This window comes from Tasmannia lanceolata, unplaced genomic scaffold (assembly GCF_043159265.1).
Source record: "Tasmannia lanceolata isolate RefF3 unplaced genomic scaffold, GAP_Taslan_0.1 ptg000006l, whole genome shotgun sequence".
Lineage (NCBI taxonomy): Eukaryota > Viridiplantae > Streptophyta > Magnoliopsida > Canellales > Winteraceae > Tasmannia > Tasmannia lanceolata.
This window is the reverse complement of record NW_027518683.1, coordinates 6,765,463-6,792,522: the sequence shown is the minus strand read 5'-3', so window position 1 is coordinate 6,792,522 and position 27,060 is coordinate 6,765,463. Positions and strand designations below refer to the sequence as shown.

Here is a 27,060-nt window from a genome sequence, read left to right as displayed (position 1 = left end):
GAGCAAAAGCAGAAAAAAAACAAACAAACAAAAACACACACACACACACACAATAAAATTAGAAGATAATTTTTCTAAACGGTACCAATATAGAATGCTTTGTCTGTTTTTTTTAATGGCAACGAAATGTTTCATCTGTTTTGGACAAAACAACAAAAATGATAACTAAACGTGACAACAACATAAAAGCATAAATGCAACATAAAGATAATCCCCTTGGTTTCATAGATATATCAAATTGCCAACGAGGGAATCATAGTGCTCACATCTCTAGTTGTCAATTTCATTCCGTTTGGATTTAATTTCAAGAAATTTACCTTCTAATTACAGACCCGTGGACAGAACCACAGCCTCACTCCACAACTCGCTTAAATTTCCCACCATCTTTGACTCCTTTAACCCAACCAACTCAAATCTAAAAGGCATTGATCGCAGGACCAAGGTTTTAAATTCCGGTTTCGGGTTCAGTCGTCACGCAAATGGAAACATTTCGGTTTCGATGGAAATGTTGTAAAATAAAGGAAATGCATGGAAACATACGCAAATGATCAAAGTTTTTAATCTTTAAAAAAGCATGTGCAAATGATGAAATTTTAAGATGGAACTTTGTGAAATGCTAGAATAAACGCAAATACATACATAAAAATCATCACATAAGCAACAAAACCATCCATAATGGCTTAATCACATCGAACACCGAGTGACATGCATTGTCACGCATATCTAGAATAGTATATTCAATACCAAAGTATAAGAAATTACAATGACCAGTCTCCTCTCTAAGAACCCCAACCGAATGTAAATAGACTCAATACGATAGAGTTACGACGTATTATTTGTCCGTGCCGATTTGACATCGCATGCACAAGATGTGCAGTTCAATGATGTTGCCTACCAAATATCATTCTATGCAGTAATGAAATGAAATGGAAATAATAACATCTTTCCATTTTTTTTGTCATTCCGACCATTTGGGCCGAATTTTGGGAGTTTTGGTCAAATTTTGAGACTTTCGGTCAAATTTCGGGAATTTCGGTCAAAATTTTGGAGAAAAAAAATGATATAAAAGGAAATCATTTAAATTTTGTTTTGGTGGGGATGGAAGTGGAAACATTTTGATCATTTCAGGGAAATTTCTGGGAATGGTTCTATATTGGTTTAAGAAGAGCTACCTAAAGGATGGTGCGGAATTCTTAGCACCAAGCCAAGCAAAACAGAAAAGATCGATTCTACTAATCAAGGGGGTCGCATAGTGACTCGAGCACCAATAAAATGAATACCAACCAAGGGCCTGTCTTCCTGCAAAGTTGGAGAAAGCTTCCATGTTGGAAGTAATCCTCACCCTAGCCTCTCATGAATGAACCATATCACATCGATGTCCCCTCCAATGCACCAAGGGAATAGCCAACGACCTCTAATGATGTCCAATTCTGTCCACATCTTACCTCTGAGGTCCATACTCATTGCACCATGCGCAGAAGATCCACTTTAAGTCGTCAAGACCAACATGAACAATCAGTCAAGGAGAATTCCCCAATCCTTCCTTTATAGTTACTCCCTTGCCAATACTTCAGGATGTTGCACTCAAAGCATTGCAAAAGATTCAACTAGTGACTTCCATCCTCTTACACAATGAAAACAATGTTTAGGATGGTGAGTTTTGAGTTCATTCACAGTACTGCATCTAATCTTTCTTTTTTTCTCTTTTTGTTGACATCTTTCAGTTCCTTCCTAACAAACCAAAAATGCCCACGATATCCAACAACAAACCAAAAAAAAGTGGACGTAAATGGATCTAAACTTTGAAAAGCAGGGTGATATAAATCCCAGATCCATGAATTACTAAAGAACAATTACCATATCAAAGAAACACTTATTTATACCTAAACAATTTTTATCGATTGTCTAGAGCCAATCAATCACTACCAAAGTCAAATTGCCAATTATTTGTACATCATCTTCCTCACAGAAGATCCACTTTTAGTAGTCAAGATCATCATGAACAATCAGTCAAGGAGAATTCCCCAAACCTTCCTTAATAGTTACCCCCTTGCCAATACTTTGAGATGTTGCACTCAACGCATTCAGAAAGATTAAACTAGTGACTTTCGTTCTTATCTAAAGGGTGGTGAAGAATTCTTAGCCCCAAGCCAAGCAAAACAAAAAAAAAGATCAATTCTACTAATCAAGGGGGTAGCATGGTGACTCGAGCACCAATAAAAGGAAGATCAATCAAAGGCATGTCTTCCTACAAAGTCGGAGAAAGCTTCCATGTTGGAAGTAATCCTCGACCTACCCTCTCATGAATAAACCAGGTCACATTGAAGTCCGCTCCAATGCACCAAGGGAATAGCGAACGACCTCAAATGAAGTCCAGTTGTGTCTACATCCTGCCTCTAAGGTCTGTACTGATTGGAAAGCAGTGTTGAGAAGATCCACTTTAAGCTGTCTGAGATCCTCATGAAGAGCCATTCACTAAGGATTTCCCAATTGCCAATACTTTGAGATGTTGCACTCAAAGCATTGCAAAAGATTAAACTAGTGACTTCCATTCTCTTACACAATGAAAACAATGTTTTGGATGGTGAGTTTTGAGTTCATTCACAGTATTGTACTTATCTTCTTCTTTTTTCTCTTTTTGTTGATCTCTTTCAGTTGCTTCGTAACATACCAAAAATGCCCACGATATCCAACAACAAACCAAAACAAATTTGGACGTAAGTGAATCTTAACTTTAAAAATCAGAGTGATATAAATCTCGGACCCATTAATTAGTAAAGAAAAATTACCATATCAAAGCAACACTTATTTATACCTAAACAATTTTTATCGATTGTCTAGAGCCAATCAACCACTACCAAAGTCAAATTGTCTATGAAAAGAAACAAAGCAAAGAAACAAATGCAAATATCTCTTACTCAGGTAGCTTCCCAGATCGAAAGACCGCAAATTTCGAAAGCTTCGAATACGAATACGGTATCCCATTCCCCGTCAAAAACTCCTCGAGCTTTTTCTTGACCATCTCCGGATCGGCGCTCTCACATTCAATCTCATAACTCGTTCCGAAATCATACTGCGACTCATCCAGCTCCAGCTTGAGCCCCTCCCAATCATACACTACCCTAACATTCCGAAACCCTCCCAAACACACAAAACCCTTATCCCCACACCCAAATTCGTCCCTCGCCCTCTTCAAAATCCTGTTTGAATTGATCACGGATCCAAATCGCAAAGGCTCAGAGACACAGGCTCGTGCAATTGAGGGATCTATTGGTTCCTCGTCTTCCTCTACGCGGCTTATGCCGCCGATGAGTGTGGCTTTGGCTTTGAGGGAGACTACGCAGAGGGAGTCGCCATCGTAGAATCGGAGGCGAAGGATGGCGAATTTGGAAGAGAGTTCGGATGAAGCGCCGTCGAAGAAGATGTTTTCTTGGAGGTGGGTTTTGAGGTGGAATGGGGAGAGGAGATCGGAGACTTTCTGGTGGGCGGCGGAGTCCGGGAGGCGGAGCTTGACCTCGACTTCCATTTATTCTCTATTTTTCTTTTTCTTTTTGCGTTGTCTAGGGTTTTGAATGGAGAGAGAAGGGGAGAGTTAGGGTTAGGTTTTTGAATGAAGGAGGAAGAAGAAGAAGAAAAGGAGAGTTAGGGTTAGGGTTTGAATTAAGGGGGAGGAAGAAGAAGAGGAGAATTAGGGTTAGGGTTAGGGTTTTGAATGAAGGAGGAGGAAGAGGAGAGTTAGGGTTAGGGTTTTGAATGAACGAGGAGGAAGAAAAGGAGAATTAGGATTAGGGTTTTGAATGAAGGGGAAAAGAGAAGAAGAGGAGAGTTAGCGTTAGGGTTAGGGTTAGGGTTTTTATTGGTGGGTGAGGCCAATGCGTTGGGCTTTGGTAGAAGGGTCTTTGGGGCGATCTAATTGTTGAAGGAGAGAAATGGTGGGGTTAGTGGAAGTGGTGGTTTTGGAAGCAAGAGAACGCCTTCGTGCTTCTTCAATCTCTTCCTTATCCTCTACCCTCACCTCCAATTTGCTTGGCTTCCGTCGCATCATCTTTCTCCCTCTCTCTTCAGTCTTCACGATGGGTGGTGCGGATACTAATTTGCACCAGTAGATGTGCGTATGTTTTTAAACGGGTATAAGTACAATGGGGTCCACTTGTTCACTGATCCAGACCGTTTATATGTGAGGCTTTACCATGGATGATGGGGATGGCCATACTAATCCGTTCAGTTAAATTCATTGCTTTAACAAGAGTTCTTAAATTCATTCTTAATCTCTCTCTTTTCTTTTCTTTTTAATTCAAAAAGGATAAAACATCATAATCTGACTTAATTATCACATCTTAGGCTCTGTTCGTTTTAGATTGTTCCAAATGATTGTGAGTAAGGCCCTGTTCGTTTGGGTTGTGACAACCAATTGTGAGGCCTAAACCCTATTATTGACTCAAAATTACCAATAATCGGTTTCGGGCTCACAATCGGTTGGCATAAACTTAGGCCTTATTCATTTCAGATTATGTCTGACAAAACCGATTTTCAGACCAAAACCTAAATAATAGGTTATGTCTGACAATCGGTTGTCATAATCTGACAACCTATTCGTCACGCCTCGAATTGATGCCACATGGCACGAGGCCCACGAGCACCTAAACTGGCCAGGTGGCCCATGGTCGAGTGCCGCCAGTCACTCCTCTTCCCATAGTCCAAAATCCCAAGGGCCCGTCAGAGAGAGGCCCTCTTGACCAAAAGCTACGGCCGAGCGCCGCCGCATTGACTCGCTGTCGCATTAGCCAAGATAGAGCCCTCGGCCGCCCACCATTCATAGCCGACAGCCCCTACGCGATAGGTCTGGAGGCTAGGTCCTGCGGAGGTTCTCGGGACCCGCATCCGAGCCGGAGCCCTTAGGGTCCGCGTGGCGTCATGGAGTCTATGCCTATTCTTGACTCCTAACGTTCAAACAACACATTTTCAACCGTCATCCAAACCTACCAGCAGATCTCACAAGGACGTACAATGTTTTATCACAGTTCCGTCTCCGCCAACCCTTGGTTAGTACCACCATTTATTGACTAGTCTCTACTAGCAGTAGGCTGTCTCATGATACACCACATCACAGACCTAGAATAATCCCAACAACCGTACTTGTCAAGCACTGGCATGCCAGCGCCTGTATCAGCGATTATACAGCGCCACATCGTTGTCATATCGCACCCAGAACCTCTGCCAAAGAGAACCCTCCACTACATATTCGAGGTTTATAGGGTCACTACCACTAGGTAACCCCTAAACTACCATTGTTAAGTTGTCATTTTGTTTGCCTCGGTCCGACTTAAGGGTCGAACGGTTTTCCCAGAGTTCCTACTCCGGGTGTCCCTAATCATTTGTCTGTGGGCACAGGACATAGGGTGACGTGCAGCTCCCTTAATTTGAGCCCCAACACACAATAACATGGCGCGCCCTTTGTGACCAGTTTGTGCAAGGGCGCTTGTGAGTTTAGCATCCTTTTTCTTTAATTAATTGAATTGAGATATTTATATTAGATCTATTGACATTTGATATATTCTAAGAGATCCTTCTATTTTTCTTTGCGAAGTGATATATCTGACCCTCTTGATTACTTGGGACACCCAGCAACAGTGTATCAATGATTGGGGAGGGGCTGCTGTACTTCACGTCAGAAGGATTCAATGGGGCTGATTGCCATGTACACTGTTACTGGGTGTCCCAAGTAATCAAAAGCGGCGGATATATCACTTCTGTTTTCTTTTTATATTTTATTTTTTAATTAATTTTGTAAAGGTTAGATAAAATTAAAAATGAAAACATCCGTAAAAAGGTGGGGATGGCACCAATTGAGGAGAAGATGAGAGAACACCGTTTAAGAAGGTTTGGGCATATTCAATGTAGGCCTTTGGATGCGCCAGTGAGAAGAAGTGAGTCGTTCCAAGTTGATGGAGTGGCAGACCGAAAATAACTTGGGTAGAAACAGTGAGAAAAGACTTGATGGCTAGAAACATAACAGAGAACATGACTTTAGATAAGAGAGAATGGAAAAAAATGATCCATGTAGACGAACCCAACTAGTAACAGGAATAGACTTAGTCAATTTGAGCCGCGGGTAGACTCTTTCACTTCTTCATGAAAATTTTCATTAGCCGACCCCAACTACTTGAGTTGAGTTGAGTATTAATTTTGCAAAGGACAACTAATACCATGTCCAAAGTAAGTGGTGGAAATATCAATTCCCATGCCCTATTATTACAAGCGAGCCATTTTAATAGTAGATAATGGTACGTAGGGCTGCAACTCGGGTCGGGCGGGTCGGGTTTTGGAGAAGCCAACCCTACTCGAGAAATATCTCGGGTCGGGTCGGGTCGGGTTTTTTTTCGGAAAACCCACGATTCCCAAACCCGGCCCTACCCATGATAAATCTCGGGTCGGTTCGGGTCGGGTCGGGTTTTTTCACGTTGACGCAAATTTTTAAGGAAAATTCTTGTTTGGCAAGGCAACTCAACTTATAGAAGCAGAAATTACACTCACATTACACTTGAATCAAACAATGATGTAATTACACTCACATCACACTTGAATCAAACAATGTTGTAATTACAATCAAACAATGCTGAATCAAACACTTGAATCAACTCAACTCATAGAAGCAAAAATTACACTCACATACAGTAACAGTGGGTGCGTGGGTTTTCACTTTTAACTTTGGGATAATTACATTTACACCCCCTCTAGTTTCTGACACATCCACTTCCACCCCTATAGTTTAAAACGTGACAAATACACCCCTGTAGTTTTAATTTGTTTAAGGTTTGCCCCCTCAGCTGAAGGTTCGTCCATAGATTGAAGGGTTAGGATGATCCGATGGAGCTGATTTTTTGGGCACACCATATCTATGTCAGGACCCATTAAATGAACGCTTTGGATCATCCAAATAATGTGGGCCCCTACCCGAATCCGAACACTACAAAAAAATCATCCAAATAATGTGGGCCCACATTGTTTGGATGATTTTTTTTTTTTTGAATGGTTTGTTTGGATGATCTAAAGCGTTCACTTAATGGGTCTTGACATAGATAGGGTGTGCCCAAAAAATCAGCTCCATCGGATCATCATAACCCTTCAATCTATGGACAAAAATTCAGCTAAGGAGGCCTACCTTAAACAAATTGAAACTACAAGGGTGTATTTGTCACGTTTTAAACTTAATAGGGGTGGAAGTAGATGTGTCAGAAACTAGAGGGGGTGTAAATGTAATTATTCCTTTAACTTTTAACTAACAATAGAAAAAAATGTACATACTATAACTTATGTAACTCGGGTCGGGTCGGGTCGGGCCCCTTCAAACCCGGCTCGACCCGAGATTCATGCGGGTTTTTGAATGCTGAACCCGGCTCGACCCGAAACCCATGAAGCCTGAACCCGACACAGGCTATTTTCGGGTCGGGTCGATGCGGGTCGGGTAAAACCCGGCTCGAGTTGCAGCCCTAATGGTACGCATCAAACTTTACTTTCGGCCATTAACTGGCTTGCCTCTTATATGCAACAACTAGTAGAACGAAGAAGGACAGCATGATAGTCGTCCTTAAATGAGGGGCATCTTGTCCTAACTCCGAACTCACCATAATCTGATATAGCTTTGCAGGCTTCCTCTGTCCTATCCACCGTTTGAAGTGGACAGCTCTGTGATTGTAATAATGAAATAATGGAGTGGATGTTGATTAAAGGCAAAGCAAAAAAGAATGGTGTGCCATGAAAGCTCTGGAAAAGATAAGAAATTGTGGGGTTCTGAAAGGGTGATGCTGTGTATAAAGTTAAAAGAAGTTGCCACAAATGCCACCCAATTTTATTTTCCCTCGAACCCAGATGGAAGTGTTGGCTATTTAGCGGTGGGTTTTGGTAACATGTCAAAATCATTTGAGAGATTTTGGTATGTAGTCTAATAAAGTAAATTATACCTAAACAAAGATTCCATCCAACCTACTAATGAAGTGGTTGACTCTTGCTGATGAGATTTAAGATTTGGTGGTTTTGGTTTGCCCCTCACCAAATACAACCCAAATAGGAGGAAAATATGAGACAATGCTTGCAATTTCAGACTAGGAAACTGTTTTGGGGGACCCGTTAATGCGTTGCATTCTAAATGGTTTTGCCCTCACTAGAGGGGAGGTGTAGGTGTGTGTATATGGGGGTGGGGGTGTCTAGGGCAGAACCATCATGCTTTGGAAATTGATATTGGCAATCTCTTTTCTACTCTCCATTTTTTTTTTCTACGTAGCTGTTAAAGAGTGTATATGTGCATGGGGGGAGGTGTAGGTGTTTATATGGGGTGGGGGTGTCTAGGGCAGAGCCATTATTCTCCTGGGAATGATGTTAGCACTCTCTTCTCTTCTTTTTATATTGTTTCTACTTATCTGTTTAAGGGTTTGAACTTTGAACATGGGGTGGGACGTGTCTAGGGAAGAACCATTGTGCTTTGAGAATTGATATTGGCAATCTCTGTTCTTCATTTTTGTTTTTATGCTTAGCTGTTAAAGAGTTGTCTCTATGGGGAGGTCTGTCTAGGGCAGAACCATTTATGCTTTGGGTAATGATATTGGCCCTCACTTTTTCTACTCTTCATTTTATTTTTCTAATTAGCTGTTCAAGAGTGTTGTAATTCCCCAAAAGCTAATATCAAGATAAGTATTTGATAAAGGGGGGGGCACAATTATCAAAACAAGGGTGTGTGGATATCCTTTCTCACATTGATTTTATATTTTTATTAGTAAATAGGATTGGTAGGCCCTCTGCTCTGACGTCCAAACAAACAAACAACCAAATCACTTTCTCTTTGTCGGAAGGGAAGTAGATAGATTTGTATTTTACGCCACCTCATGTGAGAGGTATTATTAAGGAACCTTTATGATGTGGATAATGATAATGGCACGCCCTTTTTCCTACTTTAGGAAACCAGTGCGAGAATCACGTACCTGCCCTACCTTCCCGCACAATAGAAAATGTAAAGTCAAACTAACCCTAGGGCTACCAAAGCTAGATAGTCCCAGCACTACCATTGGCTGATTGGAGATACCTTTGAAACACAAAACCAACCTAATCTCAGGTGGGCCCTCCATCAAAACAGATGAACGGTAGGATTTCAACCAATGGAAGCTTACAAATCATAAACCAACCTAGTCTCAGGTGGGCCATACATCAAAGCAGATGAACGGTAGGATTTCATCCAATGGAATCTTACAAAATCATCAATTATTTCATACTTTTTAACAGAAAACATAGATCAAATCTACAAAATAATAGGGCCATGTTTTAATTTATTCATCTCCCAGCTGAAAAAAGGGAAATGCTATCAGAACAACCATATTTTTATATTTGCACATACCCAGCTGTCTTTTATTCTTTAATTGGCTCGTGAGAGCCTTTTGGGAAATGTAATAACCTTTTGACTGACTCCTCTCTAAATACTAAAAGACAAGATTGGTTAGCATAAATATCAAAATATGGTTGTGTTGATATCACCCAATTCAGCCATTGAAGAGTATTAATTCAGGTGGCACTCTAGCTATTCCAATCGAATCTCCTTCTTATTCTTTAGTTTCAACTTTCAAACGTATCTCTCTCCATTGAAGATTTTAATTGTACGAGAAATTTTCAAAGAGATAGATGGTTTGAAGTTTGACTAATTGACCATCCTATACATTTCTTTTTTTGTTTTTTCCTATTTGTTGGTGATCAGAGCGTGCTCCTTTACGTGACATAAATAAAGAAGGCTCCAAATAAAAGCTGTCTATCTTTCTTTAATTGTATTAAAAGCATTCAAAAGCAAAGGCAAAAGCAACAGTCTACAAGACCAAAACCCATGCAATATTTAAATCCTCTGTTCTCCACAACTCTCACCAATAAGAGAGAATTCCAATGCAAAATAAAGCTCTAAATTGCTTGGTAATGGCGTCACTCAAAACCCATTAGTAAGGCAGCATAGATACCTAACTTGATCTTTTCACTATCATTACAAAACCTTACAAAACCCATCTTTATCTCTTCTCCTTCGGCCTTGTTTTATTCATAATTTTTTTCCTCCAATGGATTCTCTACAGTTCAACACCTTTTTCTTTTTCAACCCACTTTTCTTCCATTTCTTTTCATTGAGAGCTTGAAATGCTATTGGTTTGTTTGAATACCGAGATGAGTATTCTTTTTCAGCTGTTGGGATTGTGTTTTTGGTTATCAATTTTTGTTGCTGGTTCTATTACAGTGCTTAGTCAGGACTCAGGAGGAGGTTCAAAATATGGGGTTGGAGAAGGGACTGTATTTATTAATGGAAGCTCTGCTATTGGAAGAACAGATCCCAATTTTATTTGTGCTACTTTGGATTGGTGGCCTCCAGAGAAGTGTGATTATGGGACTTGTAGTTGGGGTCTTGACTCGCTGCTCAATCTGGTATATTCTTTATCCATTTATTTGTTAGATCAATGTTTTTGGATTAATGATGATCACTATAAAGCCACAATGTGCACAACCCTCAGGGCCTGTTCGTTTAAGATTTGTTTAAGATTGTTACGACTTGTAAACGATTGTGAATCCAAAACCAATTATTGGACTCAAAATTAAACATAATTTTGAGACCAATAATCGGTTTTGGACTCACAATCGTTTAATTTTGAGTTCAATAATTGGTTTTGGACACACAATTGGTTGTCATGATCTTAATTGAACAGGTCCTTAGAGAGTTTTCAAATCAAGTAACCCTCACTTTGAATTGGATTTGATCAAGGGAATTTTTCCTTTTTACGGATTAACAGTTTTGTTTTCAATTTCTTCAATTCAAAATGTTCCTTTAATTGATCAGGCAAATTGGAAATTGTTTTTCAAATTCCTGCGACGTAATTATTTGAGAAAAAATATTTAATAGTATATATTAATTTTACAAAAACTACATATGGGTTTTTGATATCCAATGTGACTTTCTTCTACTTAAACAAGGTTTTTTTTCTTTTTTATTTATTTCAGTTGCAGTTTGATTTACTGTTTCATTGATTTTGGTTGATGAGGATAATGAATTAGATGGGATTTTTCCATGGGTTATTCAAAATCCTGTGAGAGTCTACCTAATCTGGTTATTTTTTTAGGTGTTGATTTCAGGCTTTGTGAAATCAATTGAATTTATTGTTGAAGGTGGTTGAAGTAGACTTGATCTTCAGATTTCAGTTTGCTTCTTTGCTTGCTCTTGGTTTTTATTTGTTTAGATTTGGTCTTCCATGAGATGTTATTTTGTATTTTGATTAATGAAAGTGATTTACATGGGTGACTTTCACATAATTTTTTGATGCTTGGATGTGCTTTTATCACTAATATGGTCTCTGTTTCTTATGTAGAGTTGCATCCACTTTAAATACAAGTCATGTCCTCAATCTGGCAATCCTTCATTTTTTATTCATTCTGTATTAGTGGTAGCTTGATTTCATTAAATATATATTGGGAGTTCTGACCATTTAAGATGAGCCAAATGATGGAATTTTTGTTTTATCTTTAGAAAATTTATTGGGCCCTCTGTGATCTGGTATTTCTTTTTGATAAATTGATACCACGTTTCTGGAAATGCAAATTCTGATTTAAAGTAATGATTTGAAATTCATATGTTTTAATCTTTTGCTTTGTGTAGGATCTTAACAATCCCATTATGTTAAACGCTATCAAAGGTAAGGGAGTTTTTCCTGGTATTTTGCAAATTCAACTTGTTTTGCGATTAATTTGGTTGATAGAAGCTAACCCTCCATGTAATCTACATTTTCCACTTTTCAATGTTTAAATTTACAGCATTTTCCCCGCTCAAAATTCGATTGGGGGGTACTCTGCAAGATAAGGTCATATACGACATGGGTGACCCGCTACAACCTTGTAATTCGTTCGTGAGAAACAACTCGGAGATGTTTGGTTTCACTCAAGGTTGCTTACCCATGTCTAGATGGGATGAACTGAACCAATTCTTCAGAAAGGCCAAGTAAGATACTTCTTCAGAAAGACCAAGTTGCTTACTACTGTCTTCTCCTTAGAGATTTTATTCTAGTTCTGTAGAACATGAATGCCTCTTTATGTACATTCCACTCGAGATTTTATACGGTGTAAGCCCTTATAGTCCCTTATTTTTCAGAAAGTACTGTACGGACCACACTCCATATGATGGGCCATAATGTAAATAGGTTGTGCCCAAAAGATCATTTCCATAGGATGATCCTAGACCTCCGATGTCCATGTTTTGGGAAATGATAAATGCGCCCCTTTTCATCACATGGGACACTCAACTGCAATGTACGTGGCAATCAAATCCCTTGAATCCTTCTGGCATACAGTACATCAGCGCCTCTGCAGTCATTGATACACTGCTGCTGGGTGTCCCGAGTGATAAAAAGAGGCGCATTTATCATTTCCCCATGTTTTTTGTGATATTGGCACTGAATTCAGTCCTGGCCTCTCTTTGGAACTTCACAACAGATTTTGCCCGTGCGTTAAAGTGATAACTGTTTTCTTTATTTTTAGGATCAGGCATTTGTCTAACAATTTGCATTTCTTAATCAGTGCAGCGATTATTTTCGGGTTAAATGCACTGAATGGAAGGGTGCCTATGCCAGATGGTTCATTGGGAGGACCTTGGAACTCCACCAATGCGGCTTCGCTCATCCGTTACACTGTCAATAAGGGCTACACCATCCGTGGTTGGGAGCTTGGTAAGAATTTTTAATACACCCTGCTTGCTGAGCTAAACATAAAATAAACTGAAAACTATCATACAGAACTAGAATGCCAGTATCATGGTTCAACTATCTATCTATCTATCTATCTATCTATATATATATATATATATATATATATATATATATATATATATATATATATATATATATATAGAGAGAGAGAGAGAGAGAGAGAGAGAGAGAGAGAGAGAGAGAGAGAGAGAGAGAGAGAGAGAGATTTCAAATAATAAAGTAGAATGTTCTTATACAATTTATTACTAGGCACATTTTACTGAAAAGCAATCTTGGAATATTTTAGAAAGATACTAACAGAGATCTGTTAGTAAGTCCAGGCTAATGTTTTTCAAGGAAACTCTTATAACAGCTTAGAACAACAGTGAAAAAATTCAACTACATCTATATATGATGCATGACTTCAATCCTTGGTTTCCTTATCAATGTCACTTTATCCTTGGAAATGGTTTCAAAACCTGCATTTTAAATCAATATATCGTGTATTGTGACAAATCAATGATATTGGCCTGTTTAGACATTAAAGCTTGTTTGCTTGACAGGAAATGAATTGAGTGGTAGTGGAGTTGGGGTGAGAATTGGAGCAGATCAATATGCCGCGGACGTGATTTCTCTCAAATCCATTGTGCAAGACATCTACAGGGGTTTCAAGGTCAAGCCATTAATACTTGCACCAGGGGGTTTCTTTGATGCAAATTGGTTCAAAGAACTCATTGATAGAACACTCCCCAATTCACTAGATGTTATTACCCATCACATTTATAATCTTGGCCCAGGTACGAAAATCAACTCCTCGAATAAGGCAATGTCTTTAGTTATCTGAGTTTCATAAAACTAATCTGATCCACATACCTTTACTCAACTACTTAGGTGTTGACAATCATTTGATTGACAAGATTCTAAATCCATCTTACCTTGATGGTGAGGCGGTGACATTCAGCAACCTCCAGAATATTCTCAGTACTTCCCCAACTTCAGCCACTGCTTGGGTTGGTGAGGCAGGAGGAGCTTATAATAGTGGCCGCAACCTTGTTACCAATGCATTTGTATTCAGTTTCTGGTAAGCTAGCACTAGTTGATTTTGATATCTCGGGGCTTTATGATCTATTTCCTTGATATTTGATTGTGCTTTAATTGATAGGTACTTGGATCAGCTTGGCATGTCATCAACGTACAACACCAAAACTTATTGCAGACAGACTTTAATTGGCGGAAACTATGGGCTACTCAACACAACCACCTTCAAACCGAATCCTGATTACTACAGGTTAAATCTTTTGCCATATTGAATTTTTTAACTACATGAAATCAAGCTCAGATTCACTCACTGAATTATGATACTTGTTTCATGATTTCACATTTTCTATTTTTGTAATCTCAAATCCATAATGAATGCAGTCTCAGTTATTTCCATCAAACCATACTCAAGACCTAGCTTCAAAGTAATTAATCATTTCTGTGAACAAAGTTGCCACTTGAATTTGTGATGATTAATCCCCTCCAGCGGGATTCTCTTGTAAACCCTCAATACCATTTGGTGAGCCACCAGTTCCTTTTGGATCAGTATTTTCAATTATTTGGAAATTTATAGGTGAATGTCCACCCTTCATGAAGGTTGTTCTTCAGTGAGTGAGTCCTGCTTTTTGATCTGTCGGTCAACTGTTAATCCTTTATCTTGTGAAATTAAGAACCCAAATTGGAAAACTCATGGCTGTTTCGTTTTGGCCTAATAGCTGAATTAAAGTTCCAAACAGGTAATTAATATGCATCAATTTGGATTGATATCAACTATGTGACTCCAATAGTAAACGTGAGATTGATGTTCTGGTGCTTGATGCAGTGCTCTCCTTTGGCATCGATTAATGGGAAGAAATGTTCTTTTGACAACCTTCTCAGGGACTAAGAATATACGAGCATATGCACATTGTGCTAAAAATTCTGTAAGTCGAACTTTACTTTCTTCTGAGGATTTTTTCTATATATTCTTTCTGATTCATTGTCTTGGATTTCTTACAGCAAGGGATCACATTGCTCTTGATCAACCTCGACAACAGCACCACAATTCAAGTGCAAGTAACTACTGAGTCTGGTGTTAGTGGAGCAAAGAAATATAGTCACGGGGTGGCTCCAAGGACAAAATTTAACAGGATGCATCGAGTTAAGAAAATCGTTGGAATTATGAGGGAGGAATATCATCTAACTGCTAAGGATGGAGACCTGCAAAGCCAAACTATGCTGCTAAATGGCAACATCTTGGATGTATCTTTAGATGGACAAATTCCTTCCTTGCAACCTGTAAAGATTAACTCATCAGAACCCATAACTGTTGCTCCCTTCTCAATTGTATTTGCTCACATTCCCAATATTGATGTGCCTGCTTGTAGGTAGCTATGCATGGGTGGAAATCTATCAAGATTCTGTGCATGGTGGAAATCTAATAGCGCAATCCTATACATGGTTGAAAAAGGGTCTGACCCCAACCATTTTGGAATGTGTGGAAACTGTAAGTTTGTTTGAAAATCATGATTAAGTAATAAATGGAGGACAGAGAAGATTTACATGAAGTCCAATAAAGCAATTTGGAAGTCTGTTGTACTCTATTGATCATACTCTTCATTTCTGTTCAGAATTTAATGGAAGAAAAAATAAATGAAAGATTGACAGATGAATAAGAAATAAAGAAATGGGAGTGTAATAGATACAAAAATTCTTTGTATGTACAAACACATGGAAAACTCGGGCCCTGTTTTTTTTGGATTTTGAGAATCAATATTGAGTCCAAACTGATTCTTGGGCAAAATGAGGCGATTGAATCGCTGTGTAGAATCATTTTAGATTCAAACTAATTCTATATCCAAATAATGTGTATTTTCGTTAGGATGTAGAATCGATTTGAGTCCAAAATTGATTCTACAGCTGTGAACCAATCACTCAATTTTGCCAAGAATTACTTAGGCCCGATTCGTTACGAATTTTGAGCATCGATCTTGAGTCTAAAAAGGATTTTTTTTAACTCAAAATAAAATGCAATTTTGAGTCCAAAACTGATTGGAGTAATGTGTTAGACAAGGGAAAACACCCTTGTCTCACTAAAATACCCCCAAAACACTCTCGCCCCCAAATTTATCAGAGCCGAAATAGTTTTTATTTTGCAAACCAGAATTTATCTAGGAACCTGAGGCGGTCTAGGAGCCGAAATAGTTCACAAGCATCCACAAGATGGATGGGTGGATGCAAACGAGATTCAATTTTAAAACTAAATTTCGACAGTAGTTCAATAGGTAATCCCGGGAAGGCTGGAATGTGTGGGTGGGGGAATGGGGTGGTAATACAGGATTCAGTTGGGAGACTTGTGGTGTCCTATTCGGGACCGATAGGAATGTGCGATGCAAATGAGGATGTTAGTGCTATGCTATTTGGCCTTCAATGGTGCTCAAATAACATCTCCAAACCACTTATTTTCGAAGGGGATTCATGGAATGCGATTGCATGGGCTACAGAAAACTTGAAGGGACCATGGAGGGTTCAAAATTACATTGCTGAAATCAAGGATTTGGTGAAAACTTGAAGGGACCATGGAGGCTTCAAAATTACATTGCTGAAATCAAGGATTTGGTACGTAGATCAGCAAACGAAAAATGGACCAATTGGCCAAAGGAGTATCACCGGAATCAATGTCCATTTTATCACATGCGGCTATAATGGCTACCTCGGCGGCTGAGGGATAATCAAAGCCACTATTATCAAAAGCTTTTTCAGTTTCTATCTTAATGTAACATATAGGTATATTATCTCTTTCTATGTTCTTGGGGACAGCTTGTCCCCTAGTTGTACCACTGCGTCCAATATCAATAAAAGTCGATTTTCAAAAAAAAGAAAAAGAAAAGAAAAAGATCGTGGATGGGTTTTGCATCATAACCCTAGATAGGTGGATGGCACGTTTGGCTTCCATGAGTTTTTTCTTCTTTTTTTTCCCTAGAATAGTAGCTTATAAAATGACGAGGGACAGTCGGAGAAGTATAGATACGAGAGGGACTGAGTGAGGAGAGAGCAAGAAGGGCCTAAAAGACCATGAAACAAAAAACTCCTCTCAAAATCTGATCGAATTTTTCCTGAATTTTTAGCCACATCTCACCCTCAACTCATTGGTGCCTTGTCAAATCTCTCCTCCCACCCGCCCTACCCCTCTCACCATTTTTGCAGCATCAGCACCAAGGTTGAATTAGAGGAGAATATAGCCAAGGATGATAGGTACGTAGAACAGAAGTAGACGGAAAAGGATGTATATTCCCGTGTTTTTACTATATTTTTCCGTCTTGGTTTGAGAGGAAAGTCGAACAGTAATAAAAAAGAGAAAAGTGTTGGTACGCCCAAAATGATGCGCTTTTAAAACGTTTCCTATTGTCCTAAATGTTTGGGTCCCACATACAGGAACTAATAGGAAACGTTTTAAACAATTTGAGCGCATCATTTTTGGAGCGCACCAACACTTTCTCAAAAAAGAAAAGAAAAGGGAGTGATAAATCGACCCCCATATATCTTAAATCGACCCTCTTTCCCTCTCTAAACCAGAGGAGAGAGAAAGACATAGGGGTCCATTTAAGATGTTACGTGTAGATTTATCACTGCCCTTTAAAAAAAAGGCTTGCATTTGGATGATTCACATCTGACAAGGACTGTCATGTGAATGGCGAATGGATACCAAACAATGCTTGGAAAAGAAAAATAAGCCCTTTTACTTCATTTTTCTTTTGAAAATGAGGAAATCTAAAAGTTGGAAAATGATTCAGAAGAGATGTGGAAAACGATGGAAAAGGGGGTGTTTTAAAGAAAACAAAGGTGGAAATATCAGCGGGGAAAGAGGAAAAGAAGTCGGTAAGACACATGTGATATGGTCAGACTCGCTGTATAAACCCTTGACAAAGTAATAATATCCGCATCTCAACTCGGCATGCTGATCAGAGCCGTTGGATCACAGAAAATCTGCGGCGTAGACACATTTATATATTGTTTAGGATCAAGGATTTGGCCAAATGTAGAGAAGTTATGATGATTGGACAATCTCAACCATCAATCTAGCCAATGCCATTCTCAATGTTCTAATATCTGCTATTCTCATATATCTCAAAAGGGTTTCTCTCTATTTCAAAAGAAACCAATAACATTACAGAAATTGGGGCCCAACCGTGTTTAGAAAACGAGAGCCTCTCATTCAAAAGAAGAATCACCATCTACCAAAAAGCCCATGCCAAGTTATGCGCATGCACTGAAGAAAATGGCACTACAATTAGAACTTGATAACTAACAGGAGTAGAAAATGATGAAGAGATGAAGAAAAAAGAAGATATGATGCATAGTTACTAGGACACTAACTGCTCTGTCTTTCTTCCCACGTTAAAAGATCTTGAAGAGCAGGCCTCCATGCCTGGCAAAGAAAGGAGCGAACACGAGAGACTCGACCGCCATGAGCTTGATGAGAATGTTAAGTGACGGCCCAGAAGTGTCCTTAAGTGGGTCTCCGATGGTGTCACCAATCACAGCTGCCTTGTGTGGGTCAGACCCTTTCGGGCCAAGAGTCCTGGCGTGCTCCGAAGCACCAGCCTGACCACAGTTTGAAAGCGTTAAGCAACATTTTTTTTTTTTTAATAGGCCAGAGAAAGTAAGGGTGCAACTCGGGTCGATTTTTGGAAATTTGGGTTAGGCTTTTACCATAAAATCAGGATGGGTTTGGGTTGATTCCAATTCTTTTGTTAGCAAAAGCTCAACCCAATATTTTCCCCAAAAAAAGAAAAAGAAAAAAGCAAAAGCTCAACCTGACTTGACCCAAAATTGCACCCTGAGGACCGAAATGGTCAGGATACAAGGAAAATAAAGAAAGAAAACAGAGAAAGAAGCAGAAATAAAAGCGATACAGACAGCATCTTACCAAATCAACATAAATTAAACAAATTTCATCATAGAAGAAAATGGATTGCTTACTAAAGGTCAGTGTAACGTCAAGATGAAGTGAAAATGCAATCTAGATAAGGGCAGGAGATATTTAAGGGTTCAAGAAATCTTTTTTTTTTTTTTGGGGGGATAAACAGTGACTTTATTAAAATCCAAAGTACAGGTGGTGATAGGATTCAAGAAACATTCTAAAAATTAGATGGTGTGAACCACTAACATAAGGAGATGAGATATTTAAGGGTTCAAGAAAAGAAATGAAACAAATGTTACCTCAATATACTTCTTGGCATTATCCCATGCACCACCAGTGTTGGATGCAGATATTGCAATCTGTTGATCAGAACCAGAAAAAGACAAAGTTAGACCTTCTTTTTTTTTTTGAGAATTAACAAAAAAAAAAAAAAAAAGAGGATTGTGATATGCTTTTATGATCGTAGAGTATTCCTAATTACCTGTACCCCAGAAACAAGTGAACCAGCTAGGACACCAGATAGAGTTTCTACACCAAAGAAGGTCCCAACAATGAGGGGTGTGAGCATAACCAGGGCACCAGGAGGGATCATTTCTTTGATGGAGGCGTCGGTTGAGATTTTGACACAGGTAGCATAGTCAGGTTTAGCAAGCCCTTCCATGAGACCTGGTATTGTGTTGAATTGCCTGCGGACCTCCTCCACCATTTTCAGGGCAGCACTACCCACACTCTTCATGGTCATGGCTGAAAACCAGTAAGGAAGCATGGCACCCACAATCAACCCAATGAAGACTTTCGGGGTCAGAACATCTACAGTTGAAATTGCTGCACGACTCACAAAGGCACCAAAGAGTGCCAAAGACACCAGGGCTGCTGATCCGATGGCAAAGCCCTAAAAAGAGGATGATAAAAAAAATCCAGTTACGATCAGGAAAAAATTAGGAAAAGAAAGAGAGATACATAAAAGATTAGCCATAGCAAATATTTTTAAGTTAAGTGAACTACAGTTCATTCTAAACAAAAACAGGAGACATGAATAAAAAACAAGGTTCCTTCTAATAACTTTGCATAAAATTTCCGTGGTAATAATTCAATACACACATGCACTTGCAGCACGTAAGTATATATACACGTGAATCTGCTGAGCTTAAATTTAACTTCTTGTGCCCCTCATGGACATGCTATGCATATCTTTACACAAAAGCAGGGCATTCCTAACTTCTGGCATGTCAACTGAGCATAGAGCACAGGCGAGTGCTTGACATCTCCAGATAGTCACTCGTATTTATATAAATCTAGAGCTTAGTTGTCAAATCTGTTCATATGTGCATTCAGTATTTCTTCAGGAATGAAATTTTAAGAGAAATTAATAGAAAGTAAAAATGAAGGAATAAAACAAATAGTAAACAAAAAATAGAAGGAAAAACATAATTACATATTGCATTAAACCTACCATTTATGAATAACATGGAAATATTCAATGAAAATCAATATAATCCAAGTACCACATATACAATCCATATAAAGAGAGGTTTTTGTTATTGTTATACCCCCACATTTGATTGGAGATTGTTTTTCAACTAAACAAGTGATCTAACTTTTCTAAAAAAAATGGTAAAAAAATAAAATAAAAATAATGACCAGAACAAACAGAATAGCCAATACCACCGGGACGGTCCGGAATAACCAGAACTAACAAGAACAAAGGCTTCCGATTTCCTCACGAACTGAACATTCTGGAAATTCCATCTAGAAGGAACAGAATTAACAACTAAAATCTAGGGTTTTTCTCATTTTCTCCATCCTTCTCAAAAGGTGAAAGACCCTTGCATTTCACGACCAAATGACTGTATTTACGTGGTACAATACCAACACACAGCAAAATAATGGCATTATAATGATTATCATCGTAGATCAAATGATTTAACAACTGCCTGGAACATTGTTGAGCACAAAAGGGATTGGAAATAGGAGAAAAGAGAGTCAAGAAAACTATAGTCATAACTCATATGGCACCATCATTCCTTGCAAAAATAGGAACTACTACCAGCATTATATAATATATAAATATAATACCTTTCCAATTGCAGCAGTAGTATTTCCTGCAGCATCAAGGGCATCTGTTCTCTCACGGATCCTGTGGCTCATGCCAGCCATCTCTGCAATCCCTCCAGCATTGTCACTGATTGGGCCATAAGCATCAATGGCTAGGCCAGTAGCAATTGTGCTCAACATTCCAAGGGCAGCTACTGCAATACCATACATGGCAGCAAGGCTAAAACTCACAAAAATGCTAACGGCAATAGCAAAAATGGGAATAATGACAGATTTGTATCCTAAAGCAAGCCCAAAGATAACATTGGTAGCTGCTCCAGTCCTGCACGAATCAGCCACATCTTGCACGGGGCTGCAAAAAAGGGAAACACTGTTGAAACACAAAGTACCATGGAGAAACATGCTAGACAAATAGTAAACCTTTTGATGGTTACCTGTATGCATTGCTTGTGTAATATTCAGTTACAAACCCAATAACAAGTCCAGCCCACAAACCAATGGCAACACAGAAAAACAGCTCCCTGGCAAATCCAACTCAAAGATTAGATGCTAACAAAAGAGATCAATGCCCCACTATTGTTAAAACATAAACACACATAGAAGGTTTACCAGTTCTTCACTTCCTTCTGTACTCCAAAATTGAAGATTGTGAAGGACGATGGGAGGCCAATCCAACTAACAACCGCAATACCAATGGTCATAAGAGCAGTGGAGATGATGAGCTGATTCTTCAATGCTGGCTCAATTTCCTTCACTACCTTGATTTCGAAGAAATCAGTCGCAAAAAGTGTAGTGATCAAACAAACAACAATCCCCATAGAGCTAATGAGAAGGGGATAACACATCGCAGTAAATTCATGGTTGATTCCAAAAGAAGAGATAGAGGCAACAACAAGGGCAGCACAAGAAGATTCTGCATATGATCCAAAAAGATCAGATCCCATCCCAGCAATATCCCCAACATTATCACCTACGTTGTCAGCAATCACCTAAAAACGCAAAAGAAATAGCTTTTCCCATGAGAGGTAGAGATAGTATAATTCAAATGCATCATGGAAAGGAAGCTCAGATAATTGGGTATTCAGATAAGAGTGAGTTTTCTTACAGCGGGGTTCCTTGGGTCATCCTCGGGAATGTTCCTCTCAACCTTACCCACAAGATCTGCACCAACATCTGCAGCTTTCGTATAGATGCCTCCCCCAACTCTGCCAAAGAGAGCCATGGAAGACCCACCAAGTCCATAACCGGTGATGGCCTCAAAAAGGCCTTCCCAATCATCACCATAGTACAGCTTGAAGAGGTTGATGGCAATATAGAGCACCAAGAGGCCATTCGCTGAAAGTAGAAAGCCCATAACAGCACCAGATCTAAAAGCAGTGATAAAAGCCTTCCCAACACCCTTCCTCGCCTCTAGAGTAGTTCTGGCATTTGCATATGTTGCAATTTTCATCCCAAGGAAACCAGAAACAACAGAAGTGATCGCACCAAGTAAGAACGATACAGTGCTGAAGATGGCAGTAGCAAGAGCAGGCTTGCACATCTTGTCCTTGTTATACGTGCAGGGCTGGCTCTTTGTGCTGAAGCCCTCCACAGAGCCAAGGAAGAGAAAAATCAGGATTGCAAAAGCAACCATGAAAACGCCAACATACTGATATTCCGTGAAAAGGAAAGAAGTTGCTCCTGTTTAGATCCATATATAGCAGATATTAGAGTTCAAATACACACACACATAAAATTTACAAATCCATACACTGATTAATCGGCTCTATCATGTAATCTACAGCCAAAAGAGCTACGAACTATTGAACAGAAGAAAGAATTTTGAGAAGCATCACAACCCAATTATCCGCAAAGAACAAACAAGAACCACAAGATGACATTAGAAGCACTCAAACAAGATAGCACAAATAGAAAAACTATTTTACGTTTAAAAAGAAAAAAGCATGGGTAAATAATTCATCAAACAAATCTAAATGATGGTAACAGCAAAAGCAAGAATAAACAAAGACACTAATGTCAATAATTCAATACTTTTGCAGCTGTTGTATTAGAAGTACCTGAATGTTGTAGTTAACGAAGTAGTGATACAAAGAATAATAATTCTTAAATTGGTGCAATCCTACCAAAGGTAACTTCTCCCTAACACTAACAATGTTAAGCACTACAGAGCGCTAAAAAACAACAACAACAACAACAAAACATCGAAAATAAAATGTATATTCACCGCAACACAAATGCAACAAGAACGAAATACCGAAAAAAAAAAAAAAAACAGTAGGATATTATGCATAAAAAAGCAAATTATTAACTGGTCTGAATAAGTTTTCTGTTGTTCAAAGCGCTCCTAATTCCAGATTAGTCATAAAAACCCCAAACACGAGCAGCATAAGTGTTAGTTTCATCAGGAAACCCTACCTCTAACTGAGACATAGAAGAAGATGCAAGAAATCACAAACTTATAAGCTAAAATACACAGGAGATTTTTTGAGAGAGATGAAAATAGACGAATAAAATAACAGCTTCAAACAGGTAAGGAGGTCAAAATCCTAAACTTCGGAGCATACAGAGACGAGATCAACACCAAATAGAAGAATAAAAACGGAGAAAAAGGCGAAAACTCAGAAAATCAGTAAAAAACTACTAGATCTAGCAAAAAAAAACAAAGACAAAGCTGAGATCTACAGCTAAACAGACCTTCAGAAATGGCGTTCTGAATTTCAGCACATTTAACAACGATGCTGTGATCATTTAGGCCTTCCTCCTCTTCGATCAGATAATCCGAGCATCCGTTCTTCTTGTTCTCCGGCGGAGTAGAACGACGCTCCGGCGAGAGCTTAACACGAGAAACGAGAAACCATTGGAAGAGAGAGAAGGCGATTCCAATAACGGCGGAGACCGGAATCAAGATCTCCGTCAAGAGATCTGAAAGAATGGCCTCTCCCATTGCAGATTCGAACGAGAGATTTCCCTCAGAAAACTCTTCCCGGAGAGAAACCCTACTTAGATAGAGAAAACGAGGGGTTTTGTATGGTCTATCGTTTCAATGACTCTGTTATCTACTTAATATATACAGCGTTACAGGTAGGGGGAGAGACATTCGAAATACCCTCCTTCACTTTTTTGTTCCGTGTGGGAGGCGCATATTAGAAAGAGCCATATGGCGTATTTTAGACGCCGATGCGTGTTCGAATCAAAATTCTCCTTTTCATTGCTTTTCTGGGCCCGATATCCACGTCACCATATTTTGGTAACGGCACTTCTAACTTTCTTTTACACTTCTTTAGAAATCGACTCCCTATGTGTCTTTCTCTCTCCTATGGTTTAGAGAGAGAAAGACACAGGGGGGGTCGATTTAAGATATATGGGAGGCGATTTATCACTCCCCTTCTTTAATTAGCTTTTCAGGTCGTTACAACTTACAAGTCTTTTACGCTACTCGAGATTAACAGCTTTTACACTACTTATCATTGGATGTTAATCTTCATTAATTTTTTAATGAAGTTCTGGTAGGGGCCGCCTCAACCCCAGCTTGCCTACCAAAAAGGAAAAAAGAGATTAGCATCCAATGATAAGTGGCTATCAACATCCAATCAGGTAAGTGTAAAACAAATTGAGTAGTGCCGTTATCAAAATATGGTATCCCAGAGATTATTACTCCCTTTCTGTTTTTTTTTTTTTTTTCATATTTACTGTTTCCATTTTGGCATTTTCTTATGGGAAATGATATCTGCACAACCATATTTTAATAATTGCACAAATCCAGTTTGTCTTTTCTTTTTCAATTGTCTGGTGAGAGCTTTTTGGGAACTTGTAAGTTGTAATAACCTTTGACAGCTCTTTAAACACTAAAAGACAAGATGCTTTAGTGAAAATATAAAAAATGATGGTACTGATATCAATTTTCCTTTGAATTAATTTGGTTCGGATATTGGGGAGCTTTTTCGAACGGCTTTGGAGTCTCGTGACGTCACGGGCGTGGGGGAGACCGTTTTTTGAATGGCGTGCATCACTCCCTACTGGATAACACTGTTGTTTTTCTTTTTATGTGTTTTTTTATTAGGAAATGATATCAGCACGATAATATTTTGATATTTGCAGAAACCCAGCTGTCTTTTAGTATTTAAAGATCTGTCAAAAGGTAATCACATTTCCCAAAATGCTCTCACGAGCCAATTAAAGAAGAAAAGACAGCTGGGTTTGTGCAAATATCAAAATATGGTTTGTGCTGATAACACTTCCCTTTTTATTTCTTCTGTAGCTTTCCAGCTTTGATTCTCATATTGGGTATTCTGTCACGGTTTAAATGAATGGGAGTGAAGCAGAGAAGGTCGAGAACTGAGAATTTTGTGGGACCCACGGCTGCATAAAAACAACATTGGTGGGTCCGGGGAAAAGGAATTATCGTTTGGATTTCTTGGGTGTTGTATGGTGTCACGAGAATTGAATCTTCGATTGTGATAATGTTTTATTTGTTTTTTTAAGGAAAATGCTAAAAAGAAAGAGGTGGTTATTCTCCAAGATAATTATTGGGCCAATTCTCCACTTGAACTACATCCGATTTGTTACTATGAACGGCAATTATAAGTTGGGGCTGATGCCATTGAGAATAGCTTGATGGGATTATTCTTGGCTCTTATCATCATGCCTTTGAGAAAGTTTTCGACTAACAATCGATCCTCAAAATCCAAAAAAGAGCCTAAAAATTAAGTAATTATAGAGCCATGAGATCATCCTTGATTCAACAAACATAAGATTTTACTGAACAAGATCACATGATTTACCTAAATCAATTGGACTACCTTTGGGTGGTATTATCCCTGTTTCGAATGCACAGGACATAATCAGACTTTCCAAACCAAACTAATCACTTAAAAAGCTTACTTTGCGTAGCTATAGTAAAGAGTTTGAAACATCAACTCATCATACCATGAAGTAACATAGTAATGGATGTTTCGAAAATGGTACTTAAATTTGCTGGGTCCAATTGGTTGGAAATAGTTGGGACCCTGCAGAATGGCATGGGACTAATGTAGGGAACACAACGTTTTAGAATGTGGATGTGGGCTGCCAAAGCAAATTCTAGTCCAGCACTGGGAAGTACTTAGTTGATGCGGTCATAATTCATGATAGTCAAAGGAATTTTGATTGACTTCTTAACATGGTCAAAAATTTCAACCGATTTCGGTGGAGACCGACATCGAAATGCATCAAAACCGAAACGGTCATTTATTTCGGCAAAAAATGTTTTTTTAATATTAATTTAATATTTCACCGAAATTTAGACCGAAATTAATATTGAATAAAATATTAGTTTCGGGTCAAGAACCAGATTTCGACCGAAATTTTAAAATTTCACGGTCCGAAACCGGTACCGAAACCGAAATTTTAAACCTTGCTTCTTAAGACAAAATGCAGGCTTAGATAAGAACTCCGCAGAGCTAAAAGTGAGTCCTACGATTGACGGAGGGAGTTTTGAAACGAAAGGGGCACAATGACTGTAAGTCACGTGAAAACCAAAGATTTTGTTAGATTTATAGCGAGAATCATGAAATGATAACATTAACCAAGAAAATGGGGGAATTTCATCCAAATTCTATTTTATCGTTGTCCAAGTTGCCTCCATATCATCTTTGCAGATACCCTTCTTATCCACATTGGCCATTTCGACAATCTCAGTTTGTGAGTGGGTCCACGTCTCTCTCCGTTTTGATGATGGCCCACAGAAAAATGGACGTTATATTAGCTTGTAATTTTTATACACGAGAGACAAAAAACAACAGCTTACAAGAAGCAAGGCCTCATTTTGAGAAGAGGAGATTATGACTACTTTTTGGTTTTATACACACTGGGCATACACATAGAAATGAGATTTCCACCCACTCTTCCACTATCGATCCTCTTTGATTTGTTATTCCCTAAACAAGTCTGCATTGATCCCCTCCCCTTTGTTATTTTTTTAAATGTTTAAATTTAGGAAAAGACAAAAAAGGAGGTGAAGCCGTCCTACATCCACCTCGCTTCCAGCCCCCTTCATTGTAGCTTTCCAGAGTTTGGAGTGTTACACCCCCGAGAGTCTACGCCATAGGATGGATGGCCTTCCAGGAAAAAATCCAAACCATCGGCCATCTTCGTCAACGGCATATGCTTATCGTAGACCACTTTGCCCTATGCGTGAAGGAGGGAGAATTGGTTGATCACTTGCTTCTCCACTGCAAGTATTCTAGATTTGCATGGGCTAAAATTCTTGACAGTTTCGGAATCTAATTGGCATTCCTTGCTCATTCTGCCAACCTCCTAGAGTCTTTGTCTTTTGAGTCC

The 27,060-nt window shown here is 38.9% G+C and overlaps 4 protein-coding genes across 4 annotated transcripts in view; 2 read left to right on the top strand and 2 right to left on the bottom strand.

The window, feature by feature from the left end:
• Window positions 1-2,747: 2,747 nt before the first annotated feature.
• Window positions 2,748-3,854, bottom strand: LOC143879472 (triphosphate tunnel metalloenzyme 3-like). The gene has a single exon (XM_077381873.1). The coding sequence runs from the start codon at window positions 3,524-3,526 to the stop codon at window positions 2,915-2,917; it is 612 nt and encodes a 203-aa protein (XP_077237988.1). The 5' UTR covers window positions 3,527-3,854; the 3' UTR covers window positions 2,748-2,914.
• A 5,980-nt stretch (window positions 3,855-9,834) lies between these two features.
• On the top strand, window positions 9,835-15,331 carry LOC143879469 (heparanase-like protein 3). Its single transcript, XM_077381870.1, has 9 exons — window positions 9,835-10,443; window positions 11,666-11,702; window positions 11,821-12,004; window positions 12,580-12,728; window positions 13,310-13,543; window positions 13,638-13,827; window positions 13,909-14,034; window positions 14,608-14,707; window positions 14,784-15,331. The coding sequence occupies exons 1-9, from the start codon at window positions 10,162-10,164 to the stop codon at window positions 15,153-15,155; spliced, it is 1,674 nt and encodes a 557-aa protein (XP_077237985.1). The 5' UTR covers window positions 9,835-10,161; the 3' UTR covers window positions 15,156-15,331.
• LOC143879470 (glycerol kinase-like) overlaps window positions 12,936-27,060 on the top strand; it is a 40,515-nt gene continuing 26,390 nt past the window's right edge. The window contains exon 1 of the mRNA XM_077381872.1: window positions 12,936-12,973. The gene's annotated coding sequence lies outside the window, so the exon portion shown is untranslated. The remainder of the gene's footprint in view (window positions 12,974-27,060) is intronic.
• LOC143879468 (pyrophosphate-energized vacuolar membrane proton pump) lies at window positions 17,863-23,836 on the bottom strand. Its single transcript, XM_077381869.1, has 8 exons — window positions 23,437-23,836; window positions 21,848-22,422; window positions 21,352-21,731; window positions 21,177-21,263; window positions 20,764-21,094; window positions 19,169-19,579; window positions 18,987-19,046; window positions 17,863-18,368 (listed from the first exon to the last, which is right to left on the bottom strand). The coding sequence occupies exons 1-8, from the start codon at window positions 23,684-23,686 to the stop codon at window positions 18,162-18,164; spliced, it is 2,301 nt and encodes a 766-aa protein (XP_077237984.1). The 5' UTR covers window positions 23,687-23,836; the 3' UTR covers window positions 17,863-18,161.